The sequence below is a fragment of the Pleurodeles waltl genome, chromosome 9 (assembly GCF_031143425.1).
Source record: "Pleurodeles waltl isolate 20211129_DDA chromosome 9, aPleWal1.hap1.20221129, whole genome shotgun sequence".
In the NCBI taxonomy this organism is placed as follows: domain Eukaryota; kingdom Metazoa; phylum Chordata; class Amphibia; order Caudata; family Salamandridae; genus Pleurodeles; species Pleurodeles waltl.
In genome coordinates this window covers 458621875-458635807 of record NC_090448.1, presented here as the reverse complement: position 1 = coordinate 458635807, position 13933 = coordinate 458621875, and the positions used below count along the sequence as shown (strand labels likewise).

Genomic DNA, 13933 nt, shown 5'->3' with positions numbered 1-13933 from the left:
GTTGGCTTTGGCGGTGTGAGGATCTTTGGTCAGGGAGAGGACGAGCTGGGTGTCGTCGGCGTAGGAGAGGATGCTGAGGTTGTGCTGGCGGGCCAGTTGTGCGAGGGGGGCCATGTAGACGTTGAATAGCGTTGGGCTTAGTGAGGAGCCTTGGGGGACGCCGCAGATGAGGTTGGTGGCTTTGGAGTGGAAAGGTGAGAGTCGGACCCTCTGGGTTCTGCCGGAGAGAAAGGAGGAGATCCAGTTGAGGGCTTTGTCTTGGATGCCGGCTTCGTTTAGACGGGATAGTAGGGTGCGGTGGCAGACTGTATCGAAGGCGGCTGATAGGTCTAAGAGGATCAGGGCTGAGGTTTCGCCGTTGTCCATTTGTAGTCTGATGTCATCTGTGGTGGCGAGGAGTGCAGTCTCTGTGCTGTGGTTTCGTCTGAACCCGGATTGGGAGGGGTCTAGGATGGAGTTGTCTTCAAGGTAGTGGGCGAGCTGTGTGTTGACGATCTTCTCGATGACTTTCGCTGGGAAAGGGAGGAGGGAGATTGGTCGGAAGTTTTTGAGATCGTTGAGGTCAGCCTTAGGTTTCTTGAGGAGAGGTTGGATTTCTGCGTGCTTCCAGCTGTCCGGGAAGGTAGCGGTGTTGAAGGAAAGGTTGATGATCTTGCGGAGTATGGGGGCGATGGCGACGTCGGCTTTGTTGAAAACGTGATGTGGGCAGGGGTCAGAGGGAGATCCTGAGTGAATGGAGTTCATGGTTTTTAGGGTTTTGGCGTCGTCTACTTGGGTCCAGGTGGTGATGTGGTCGGCGTGGGAGGAGTTATTGGGGGTGGGGTCTGGCGGAGGTGAGGTGTTGAAGCTGTCGTGGATGGCTGCGATTTTCTGGTAGAAGAAGGTGGAGAGATCGTCGCAGAGTTTCTGGGATGGAGGGATGTCGTTGGCGTTGGGGGTGGAGAGTTCCTTCACGATGCTGAAGAGTTCCTTGCAATCGTGAGCGTTGTTGTTAAGGCGTTCTGTGAAGTGGGAGCGCTTGGCGAGTCGGATCAGTTGGTGGTGTTTACGGTTGGCTTCCTTGAGGGTAGCAAGGTTCTCGGGTGTGCGCTCGACGATCCATTTTTTCTTGAGTTTCTGGCAGGTGCCATTTAATTAATGTTATTTTACGCTATGCTGTGTTATGCTATGCTGTGTTATGTTATGCTGTGTTATGTTGAGATATGTTATGCTATGCTGTGCTGTATTGTACTGTGTTATGTCATGCTACGTTGTGTTATGCTATGCTGTGTTGTGCTGTCATGCTATGCTACGTTTTATGTTGTATTTTATGTTCTGTTATGCTATGTTGTGTTGTGTTATACTGCGTTATGTTATGTTGTGGTATGCTATGTTTTGCTATGCTGTGTTGTGTTATGTTTTGCTATGCTACGTTGTGTTATGTTACGCTACGCTATGTTGTATTATGTTACGCTACGCTATGTTGTTTTATGTTATGCTATGTTGTGTTATATTATGCTATGCTATATTGTGTTGTTATGCTATACTGTGTTAGGTTTTTGCTATGCTGTGTTATGTTGTGTTATGCTATGTTGTGTTATATTGTGTTATGGCGACTGGAAAAAGTATGACCCACTGTGCGCCTGGCCCGACGATCTTGGACCACCTCCTCAAGTATCTAAGGAAGTTAAAAACCTTGGAATTACCATGGACTCCAAGTTAACAATGAATGCCCAAGTGGACAAAATAGCACAATCAAGCTTCATCACCTTGAAGACTGTGCGACGCATCTCCCCCACCTCGGATTTCCACACAAGGTGCAGGCTACTATCTCTCTTGTACTATCCAAACTGGATTATGCCAATGGCCTCTACCATGGATCATCTCTATTATGAAAAAGCTACAACATATTCAGAACTCAGCTGCCATGCTACTATTACTTGTAAAGCCACAAGCCCACATCTCCCCTGCCTTGAGAGCACTACACCAGTTACCCGTTGCCAGAAGATCCATCTTCAAGCTGCTTTGTATCACCCACAAAGCTATACATGGAACAGGACCACTTTTCATCAGAAACAAAATAATCTAAGACATTCAACAAAGAAACCTCTGCTCAAGACTGGCACTCCGCCTTGCAACACCGCCATACAAGAAAAAGACAATAGGTGGTAACATCCTTCTCCATTCAAGCAGCCAAACTATGGAATTCAATACCCCAAATATAAGATCCATGGATAACTATCTTGCCTTCAGAAGACTACTCAAGAGTTGGTTCTTTAATTCATAGCCCCCATATTCTAACAGCAATGGACTGCATATGCATGTGTTGATAAATATTTATATTCTGATTCTGTGTATTTTCTACATATGTATAGTTCTTTAAGAAATATGTATTGTTACTATTTCATAATAATAATACATTATACACATAGTCTTTAAGCCTATTTAACAAATGTATATTTAGTCACAGTTATATGTGTGTGTGTGTGTGTGTGTGTGTGTGTATATTTGTGTATGCATATACACATATATGTGCATATTATTCTAGGCTTAACATGTTCATAGGACATTGCATAGCACCTAGATAAGTTGTTATATTATATACTTATGAATTCCTGCTTTCGTTTTTATATCACGATGATCAAATGCTTTATCATCGTAAGCATTTCGCTATTCATAAATTGAGGAAAGATAAAGTAATGTTCGAAAAGTACACTTATTAATTAACTTCAAATATTACAAATCTTGAAAGTCTGTGTTTACATATTATTACTTTTCTTCTCATATTATTATACCTATTATTATATTCCTTGCACATATATTCCCTTACTATGTATTGACAAATGTATTACTCTAGTCCTACTGTAATAGGGAAAAATAAAATAAAATAAATACAACCTATAAATAAAATTCAAAGTATTAATTACATTAAAAAAATATTATAAAAGAAAGATTTAAATAAAAATGTATACATATAAATAAAATAATAAATAAAATTAATATAAATGCACTCACTCGTAAGCTTTACTCTGTCTCCCCAACACCCTATGTCTCCATCAATCTAGCCTCCATCCCCACTCTGACTCATCCCAAACCCATTCTACTACTACTTTCATCTCCAAAATAACCCTGCCTAAGCTCTTCCCTCCTCTACCGCATCTAGCTCACCCCAAACCTCAGTTTACTACCATGATCTCCCAAACAACCCTACTAAATTCTCCCTCATTTATCTCACATCTGACTCATCCAAAAGCCCTCATGCTACTATTATCTGCCTAACCTTTTCCACAGACTCTTCCCTCCGCCATCCTCCTTTACTCATCCCAAGCCATCCTGTTACTATAAACTCCCAATTAACACTTCTGGATTCTTCCCTCCATTACTCCAGTCAATACAACTATCAAACTCGCATATCCTCTGCTCAAATTAACTCATAATAATAATACTAGTACTGTACTCATACTTCCCTATACTAATCTACCGCTAATTCCTCTTGGGTTGCGGAGTAGCGTGCTACTCGCCGAAAAGCACTTCGACCCCTCGTCAGGGGTAGTAAACGCTATATTAATACAATTACAATTACGCTATATTGTGTTATAATGTATTATGTTATGCTATGTTGTGTTATATTATGTTGTGCTATGCAATGTTGTGTTATATTATGTTGTGCTATGCAATGTTGTGTTATATTGTGTTATGTTATGCTATGCTTTGTGTCAGCTGAAGGGGCAGAAAACTCAACCAGCCAAGCTAGGACGGAATAAACACCAGGCAGCCAGTCCGGAAGCACTTTATTTTTTATTTTGTGAACCTCTATACCGCTCGAGGCCCCCAAGGGCGGTATACAAGGGGCGTGACAGCATAAAAAATATACCGAATAAAGAGGCTAACTTATTTTCACGAGGGTGGAAGGAGAGTTAAAAGTGCCTTTTATCCGTACAAAATATTCTGAATAAACAGCTAGGATTTAAACAACGAGTTCAAGCAGCTGTGCATGTTTACGCTATGATCGTCATGCAGCGAGAAGAAGCGAGATAAAAGAAAAAAAATTGTTTGCTCACGGTGAAGTATATCATCAATCGTGCAATTACACATATAACAGGGGCAGTCTGCAAGGCATGACAAAAAAAGCCTCAAGGCGGGACACACGCAAAGCATTTACCAATGACATCAAGTGAGTTTTGAAAGGTCGGCCCACAAACGAGTGAAAGTGATGGGCGTGAGGTGGGTGTAGTTAAAAGCCCAAAATACTAACAACAGGTCAAAGTGCTTGCGGGCTCGACCTAAAACGGAGCTGGAGGAGCAAAACAGCCAGCAATATATTGCCCAATTTTTCTTATCAACGTGTTAGTGGAAAGAATGGTAAATTGCTGACTGAGTTGAAAACTGTTTAAGGGGTAATGATTTACCTCAGCTACAGGCTAGCTTTTCGAAGGGAGTTGGCACAATCAACCCGTTTTTTTGTTCGAATTTGATTATTTAAGATTGCGGAGTATGGCTGGCAATGCGATGGCCGTCTTTCAAACAGCTCCAGTACAGCTCCCTTCTCATGCCCTGCCGCTGAAGTGTGAGAGGCAGGGGTGGAAAGTGGATGACTGTGTGTCAGAGTCAGACACGGAGGGTACTCTCTCTCAGGTACTCATTTCTAGTAGTGGGAAACTGCTGCAGCCTACAAAGGACCCAAACTTTTGGTTAGTGCTCATTAACCTTTGCATGTGACCTTAAGGACTGCCTCAGTGGGTCAGCTCTGAAACTCCAGTATTTGCCCGATTCGGCTGCTGCAACACAGAGGTTCTACGGAGGGCTCGAGTGGGAGTTATACATTGTGCACTGTCATTACTGGACTCGGGGATGTCACCCCGAAGACTGCGGTGGTGTGGCAACAAGGAAATCAGAGCGGCAGTAATGCCAAGACCTAAGGGTTACAAACCTAACTAAAGGCATATGTCCCCGTCCCCACAAGCAAAAACACTGATGAGGAAATGGGTTCAGCCTTGGGGTGCAAGTTCCCCTCGGAGTGGTGGCATTCATGGCAGTAGCAAGTTACGATTTATAGAAAACCATAACTGCAAGTATCAAGAGTTTTACCTTTGGATTTGGAAACATAATATCACTTTATTATCGATGCTTCTTTCAAGATGGATGGATGGATGGATAGAGAGAGAGAGAGAGAGAGAGAGAGAGAGAGAGAGAGAGAGATAGGAAAAAACTGTTGTGGGGCCTCTGAAGGCTGTGCTTAGCTGGGGTAGGTCTTCCACGGGGGAACGGATGCATTTTGGTGTTGCAGATGGCCGTGCATGGCATAGGGTTTGCTGCTTGCAGACCAGGCCCTGCAGCCACCTCTACGGTGCACACAGGGGGTTGACTGCCTGGAAAGGGTTTGCTGCAGGGCCTGTCTAAATTCCGGACATGGTTTCACGTTTGGCTTTCTGTATGGTAATACAAAATTACTTTATCATAAAAATACCACAGAAATTCACTGAAAAAGCCAAAGGTTAAAGTGATGCCATAGGTAGGAACTATATTAATATCTTAGTTTAATTTTTGAAAAAAACTTTTAAAATTCCCTGAACAAACAAAGATTAAAGGGATGTTATAGTTATGGGAAAATGGCAGTCAAATCATACCATTTTAAATTAAAAAAAATACTGAAATTCACCAGTTATAGTTATCTCAAGTAACTATAACCCGTTCTCTAAGGTAACTAACTACAGCTCACACCCTCGCCATGCACTGCTAATCACCCCCATATATTACATCACTCACTATATATATATATATATATATATATATATATATATATATATATATATATATATATATATATATATATATATTATAGAGAAAGAGAGAGATTGATTCTATTTTATTTCTTGATACTGTATATGTATTACATAGGTCACATGATTTGTATAAATCTGTACCAGTACTTAAATATAACTTGCTATTAGTCAGCTTTATTTCCACCATCTTTATAAAAACCATTCTATGAAATATTTGTAAAACTGTCTCTCTACTCTTGAGTGCAAACTATTGGGCCACTGTGTACCAGGACGCACGTGAAGGCGATCTTTTTAATGATTTTTGGGTGCCTTCAAAGTTGTAATATTTCTAAATTGATTAGTGATGATGTTATGACTAAACATACCAAGTGATGAGCTGCACTTTAACTGTTTAGAAGACTATTCACAAATTTTTAACATGATTCATCCTAAAATCAATATTAACAGGAATACGTTTAATATATTTTTGTAACTTACTCAACACATTTATTGTGCTTTAACCTGAATTAAGGTTTATGGATATCAATATCAAAAATCAAATTAATTTAACTTTAATTCATTAGTTCTGTAAATGGATAATTTTCCATAGATAAGAAGACACGCGCCTTTATTCTGTAAGGCAGAAATAATGTAGATTAACAAAGCAATATTCAATGATAGAAAATTTTATGTTCCACAGATTAAGGACACTTAACTGACAAGCATGTAGTTTATTTCTCACAACTCCTCAATATCCCGACTTATTTGAAACAGGACTCAGGTTTGCAGTAACTCATTTAGCAATGATGAAGAAAGGCAGATGGAGAAAGGCAGATGGAGAATATGTATCTCCAGCCTGGAATCACCCCGCTGACTCGCTAACAAGATTTGGTTTCTTCTGAATGGGTGCTCCAACTGAAGGATATCGGTTAGGTCTAGCCTGTCTCTCTACAATCCTTTATCTCTAGCTTCTATCTGTTTGTGCAACATTAGGGGCAAATATCAAGGACCCATCAAGGAAATAACTATAAACTACTGAATCAATTTATAATAGTCCCCAACTTCACCCATATCAACATTCCAATTCACTGTTTAGAAGAATGAGGATAAATATTGTGCATTGGCATAACAGCAATAATTATTTTTGGAAAAAACCTAAGTGACCAGAGTCGTCCTAATAGTGCAACAGAAGTTGATAGGGGAGCAGAAAAGAAGAAAAAGGGAAGGGGTTGCAAACAACAAAGAGAACTGCTGTGACAAACACTTTGATGCCTGGGGTGAAAATACTAATCTTAATACTTCTTAGCCAAATAAGCCTTTCATAAACAATACTTGCCATGCAGGCATCTCTTCCATCTTTATGTGACGTCAGGCTGAGTGAATGTCGCATTGAGGACATCAGGTACAGGCAGGGCATACGTAGAAGCACACTCTTACCATTATGAGGCAGATATTAATACAGTAGCATGAAAGGATTAAGTGACAAAGTCATCAGAAATCGTCAAGATTCATATGCTGTGAATGTGTGTGAGGTTTTCTTTAACATATTGGGCCCTCAAGCACTCAATGCAGAAATCCTCCAGGCACTCACTGTTATGAAAACGGTTGTTGGAAGAGACAATATCCCTTTGTAAACGTGTGGCCATAATGGTTAAACACCCAAAAATTCAACATGTAAAGGTGCATTGTTAATCCCACCCACAATAATTTTATATTGGCCAATAAGTGGTCAAAAGGGAAAATTCAAGTGTGAGTGGGGTCTTGAGGTTGGTAAAAAGGGGGAATCAAATACAGTTCAAAGGAAGACTGGTTAGATCTTCAACTGGTCTGCAAAGTCAAAGTTTATACAGATGGAGTACTGGTACTGGAATAGGCACACGCTAATAGTAGTTTTTCAGGGTAGGACAAATTTGGTATCTCTCCTCTATCAAACAGCTAGGTAGCTCTTGTTACAAACTTCACCTTATGAGTTGTGATCTAGAGTCAAGGTCGAATGGCATCTTTAAACTATTATAATGCCGTACTTTCAGGCTGTTCCAAGGTAGTTCAGATGGTTTTGAAATAAATGCAACAAGACACAGGCAAATGACCACTAACTGAAGGTTAAGAATGAAAGCTTTAAAAACAACAAACACATTGTTCATCTCAGGCTGGACAAAGAGTGACACAAACCTCCAAAAAGGTATATGAGGACAAGGGACAGCGCTTTGAGACCCTTGAGGTGCAGCACCAAGGCTTGCATCAAGAAGAGAGAAGCCAGATGTGCTTAAACTTGTGCAGGGACCACCATTTGTGCTGAATGCGATATTTACTTGTGCAGCTAATAAGAATGACCCTTTTCATTTATGGCACACATATTTACATAAGAGATCAACCATTTCAACCTTTTTTGTGGGCCCATCGGCAAACCTACATAAATAACTCTACTAGCAGGCAAAAGATGACCTGCACTAATGAGTCCCATGCACCATTTCAGGTTCACACACTTCCCCCTAGGTCACCAGAGCTGTTTTCTGGCGAGAGAGCTGGTAGTGGTAGGCTGAAAGGAAAGTTTCTAGTGAAAGTGCACATAAAGGTGAGACTGCAACTAGCATGCAGTAACTCATTTAACAATGATGAGGAAAGGCAGATGCAGAGTATGTATCTCAAGCCTGGAGTCACCCCGCAATAGGTCTTTCTCTAAAAGTCCATCATCTCACTTACGGTGAAATGGTAGACAAATGGAATACCAGGCAAAACATAAATACTTGGGAATAGTGGAGAACAAAGGCAATCAGGAACCGGATTAAAGTTATAAAGTTGACTCATCAAACTTACTATTAGGTCTAGACGTTGCACCCAGAAAATCATGCATTGAACAAAGCATGGTGGGTAGTCCAAATGTTTGAGATCCCTAGGTGAGACAAGTAGGTCACAATCACGGCTTACAAGTACATTTTTCCTCCGTAGTCCCTAATTTCACAGGATGGATGATGTCTTGTTGGAATGATCGCACTCCACACCTCCCCTCACATATAAAGACTTGCGAGAAAGGAAACAGTCAAGGTCAGGGCCCCGCCATGCCTTTATTGCATGCAGGAATACGAGGTGAACCTGAAAAACGAGGTGTGTAAAGTCACAGTCTTGATTCTTGTCATTTAGTAGCCATAACTAAACTCAGAAATTGTTGTTGTTCAGTAGAGTCCTTGCCAGGACACTGTCATGGTACAGACTCTATTTAGACTGCTTAAAAAATGCAGGCAGTCAGAGGAAGACAATGTTTCAAAATAGACACAACTTGAGTATTTCCTGACACTACATATAAAATCATAAAAGAAGATGATTAATTTGTTGGACAAGACCAATAACCAAAACACACACTATGCAAAATCCGCAGGTGCACTGAGCATGGGACATTCTGGATATGGTACGAAATCTCTACTTTCCAGTATAAATGACCCTCTTAGTTAAATAAAAAATTGTTATTCTAAACTAAGACAATAAACTTTCGGATTCGAAAAATGTGCACACGTAATTTTACTGAAATAGAACAATAAAAACGATGAAACAAGTCCAGGATTTACAAGGGTTTTGAAAAAAGGGACTGTTGTGATGACCATGGTATCTTTGTACCAAACTTTTTTAAGGCTGAAGTGAATAAAACGTGTGTAAAGATCACAATAACACACTGGGCATTACAAATACTGACACCCATTTACGATACCATATTAAAAATGGGTGTTTCCGTATACCTTTCAGGGACATTAGCCATACACATATCACCGGCTGACAGTCTAATTGTGTTGCACTTTATAAATCAGTAGACACGAATACCTCTGTATGTTTTTATGCACAAGACACAGACCTTTTCAGTCTGTGCACCGAGGATTTGGGACAACATCCTAGTATGCATCAGCACCCTCAAAGCTGCTCCCTTTTGAGAAAGCGTTAAAGACGCGCCTCTTTAAGGAACGCTACATCCCAATGCATTATCGGTTCACAGCTCAGATTCCTCTCCTATCTCCGGCCGACGTTAAGCTTGCCTTTCACTGCGCACAGTGCTCTGCTGCCTTCTGGCGAAGTTCGGGCTATACAGACACCATTTACATAAATACATATGTATTCCAAATTGTAAAACCTTGTTCAGGCTTCTGGATATAGTAAACGTAAATAGCAAATAAAAACAACTAAGCATTCCATGACAGATATAAAAAACAATAATAAAAAACAGAATGATCAGTTATTGATGAACAGGTCAATGCCAAACACACCTTCCATAAAAAGAAAGCCCTATGTATCAAATCTCTCAGTATACACACAGAAATGACAGACGCGCCGCGGAATATGGCTATGAAAAGATAAGTAAGCTACGTACACAGATTGCCGTTCGTGACTTGGTTGTAGTCCACTTGCCCACGCATGGCTCGGATTTTTTTCAGTTTGCTTTCCTGAGCTTCAACGCGTTCCTTCAGCTTTTGAAGTTTTTCACTTTCTGAAACCGACTGGAGCTGCCGCCGTTCCTGCTGCTTCAGATACCTTAAGCGTTGTTCCTGCCAAATACCCAAGTATAAAAACAAATTCACCATGACATGTCCTTTGAAAAAACAAAAAAATACACCGACATTTGTTTTCCTTGGGACTTTGTGTGCAGTAGTTACATTTGCCAGACTCTGACATGGTCTTAACGTAAGTAACTCTAGCTAGTTTCTGCACTCCAAGCAGATAACATTTATCTTGTATCTTTACTTACATGATATGCTCGCTTCTTTCTTTTGACTGAACTATCTCGGGCTCTTCGGGATTAATACTAAAACCACTCCCTTAGTAAGCACTCATTCCAGCACATATGCGACATTTCCTCTCAACACTCACTTCCTGCTGCTAGCTGCACACTTCCTGTCTGAGCAAAGTGTCCCTCACAGGCTATTATCCCTTCTCCCAAAGGAAATAAACGCAGCAGCAGAGGACTAACACTGAAGAAATCGTACATACGATCCATGTCGTACTCGTGGCATATAAATAAGCACAGCTAAGCCAGTGGGCATTATTTCAAAACTAACAGTGACCCGCCTTGATTTCCGAATGACCTCTTGATTTCTGAATGATTTTGTTTTTGGTATATCCTGTCCTGCAGGGTCATGCCATGTGTATCTGTTTACATTAAGATGCATATTTTCCTCCCTATTTTGCTCGAAAGAGTATCCCCCCTTTTTTTTTTTTACTTTCTCTTGGGGCAGGAATGGTGAACTGGTGTGTTCCCCGGTCCCCAGTATCCGACTACATGTGAAACAGGTATTTTGACATGTATTCTGATCACTGTGTCTTGCTACCCTAGCCGGTGCCCAGAGGTCTGGACCCGTCCATGACAATGTGAAGTACAGGACCTGTCATGTGACCTAGAAAGGTGCATAAAGGGTGCCCTCGTCGAGACAATCAATAACTGCCTCTAAGCTGAGTGTATCACATGGGGCTGTAGCGGCAGCATGCAGTGTGTCATGATTTATAGTTTGACCACACATTGTTTTCTTTGTCAAAGTGTGATCTACTGACTAGTCTTATGGAATGTTTTGCTGTTAAGTGAAATCCAAAACCTTGCGCTAACATCCTTTTCACATGTTGTATGTGTGTGTGTGAGTACAGTCAGAGTGTGATTCCTCTATGGTAATATGACTGTGTGTGTAGAGGTGAGCACTGATGCCAGAGGGATCTATATTGCATGCCCCTGGTTTGTCATGGCACAAGATGGAGAATGACAACAACCTCAATAACAGGGCTGTCTTTAGAAATCCCATGCAGACTTTGTTAGCAAGGGGCTGCTGATTAGTTTTTCCCAAGGAGTGGCATTTGACTTAGGGTCGTAGGATTGAGGGGCATGACTGCGGTTTCTGTTTCACGCGTGGAAGTTTCTAGGTCGGGCCTGCCCTTTAGTCTATCGGAGACAGTAAATGTATAAAATGAGATCCAAACTACCACACTTGGTCCATTTCCAAGTTCATCATAACCAAGAAACAGAGTGCATCAGAGTACTCCAAGGTGTGACCATGGCAGGTGTCTGTCTGACAGCCAGTCTCCCAAATGGGTCATTTACCTGACGTATGCACTTTCTGCAGGACAAGATTAGGGTCCGCCTACAGGTCTGCCTGTCTGCTGAGAGAATGAAGGAATTCTGCCTGGCCCTGCATGGGGGATGACGGTCCAGGCAGAGAGGCCCAGCTTGCTCCCAGCTTGAAGAACAGTCAGAGAAAGCAGTCTACTTGAGAGAGTGAAGTCAGGAGCAACCTGTGCTGTAAGTGGGTCTTCCCTGCCTCCCTCGGTCATTCCTGACCCAAACTGCGCCCAAAGACAGCACAAATTCAACCACTGTTTTGTCTACCTGATGCAGCAGGTCACGATCTGATGATGCTGGTGCTGCCAAAGGAAGTAGAAGGTGCATGGTAACCAAGATAGAGTCAGCTGGACTGGGAAAACATCCTTGCTGACCAATCGACCCAGTGGGAGCCACAAATACTCTGCTTTAGGACCTGACTGCATTCAGCCTGTGGAGGGCTGCTCTTCCCAAGACATCATGAATGCTGTAACAGGACCCAACATACTGCTTTTCACTGTTGCAAAGGATGCCCATCGCACACGCCAAAGACAAGGGCTGCACCCAACTTGCACCCATAACTGCTGCAGAACCAACCAGCAGATAATGCTGGTCTCTGCCTGCAATCGGAACAGAGTGACTGTAATGTGCACCAAACAAATGGGAGCAAAGACGAGGGAATTTCATGCCCCAGTCAATAGTGGGTGTAAGAATGAGCAAACTTAGTGAGCATCTAAACCACTGTGGCCATCATAAAGTAATCTGTATCTAAATTCATGGCTCTGGCACAGAATGCTGGGCATTATATAGCTGACAGGCTCACCAGGTGAGAGAGAGTGCAGGAAATGGGGGAAGCAGTGTAGCACCCGTAGGAAATTGTAAGCAGGAGTACCATCCTGTATTTGCTAGTGAACTGCACTGTGTAGTAGTTAGTTCTGCTGTGTGATCTTTATATAAAGATAGGCACTGAAGTCACTGTGTCTGTTGTTTGGGTATTGAATTCTGAGATGTTGCTACCCATACTACCTCGATGAGAAGCCTTAACTGCTTGACCTTGCTTCCCTGACACTTAAGTACAGAAAGAGTTGTACTCAGCCCCGTTTGCACAGCCATAGAAGGACAGAGCCAAGGGAACCAGCAGCAAAAAACCCAAACCACCATGGGCAGGCCCAGTGGTCTCTGCCTGGCCCTTTTCCATTTGAGCTCCTTGCTACAATGATTGAGGAAGAACCATAAATCCTTGCTGTAGATTTGCCATAATTACACTCACTAGAAATAGCTGTTGATTGTGAAGCGCGCAACCTATTATGAAGAATTACAGCCATGGTCAGAACAAGCCCTGAAGAGCATCTCGAGGGGCAGTTTAGTTCTAACCTCTGTGTATCTTCTTTCATTGAGAACTGTACGAGAATCTTTCATTTGTAGTACTTTTACAGCTATAGGGCAGAGTGTAAACCATTACGAATTTTCCCCCGTGTACAGCAGGGGAACCCAAGTCCTGAGCGCTTGCTTGAACCTGACAAGCCTGGATAGGTCGGATATCCACTTGGGCGCTACATCACAGAAGTGCTTGCGTGTGCGTTCCTACAACAACTTTACCTTGGCCACGAGAATCTGCTGCTGGCTCTCAATCTGCTGCTGCTGTCTTGACGCCATATCTTGCAGCTCGGTGAGTGTGAGTTCAACACGTGGATTCCCAACCTGCAGAGTTGAAAAAGTTCTCAGTTAATGGTTTGTGGAGGAACATGTACGGAGGATGTAATATGGAAAAATAGTGCTCACGAACACTTGACTCAGGGAAAATGTTCTACTCTTCAAAAATATACTCAACTGAATGATAAATCAGAAGCAAGTGATTACAGTAAGAAATAGCATATAACGAAGAAAAAATGATGTTGTTAATTAAATATTTCATTCAGTAAGCTTTTAAAAGAACAATGAATAATCGAATAACAATGTCCATTACTCTCACACAAAATGCTGACATTAACCGTGCCACCCTCTGGTTTGTAAAGAAAAATGGCCTAGGTTCGTCTTTTCTGAGCAGGAAGTTTCAACTGTACTATTTTTAACAGATCCTTGAATCCTAAAGTGCAAGGCTGCACGTAATTCCACTTTGGAAAGAGAA

General features: G+C 41.9%; 1 protein-coding gene across 3 annotated transcripts in view; it reads right to left on the bottom strand.

Annotated features, from left to right (window-relative positions):
* The window catches only part of PPP1R13B (protein phosphatase 1 regulatory subunit 13B), a 411799-nt gene that overhangs the window by 162190 nt on the left and 235676 nt on the right, over window positions 1-13933 (bottom strand). For all 3 annotated transcript variants that reach the window (XM_069207265.1, XM_069207264.1, XM_069207266.1), the window contains 2 exons: window positions 13405-13506; window positions 10096-10270 (listed from right to left, as the gene is read on the bottom strand). In XM_069207265.1, the coding sequence (XP_069063366.1) occupies window positions 10096-10270; window positions 13405-13506 (277 nt within the window). The remainder of the gene's footprint in view (window positions 1-10095; window positions 10271-13404; window positions 13507-13933) is intronic.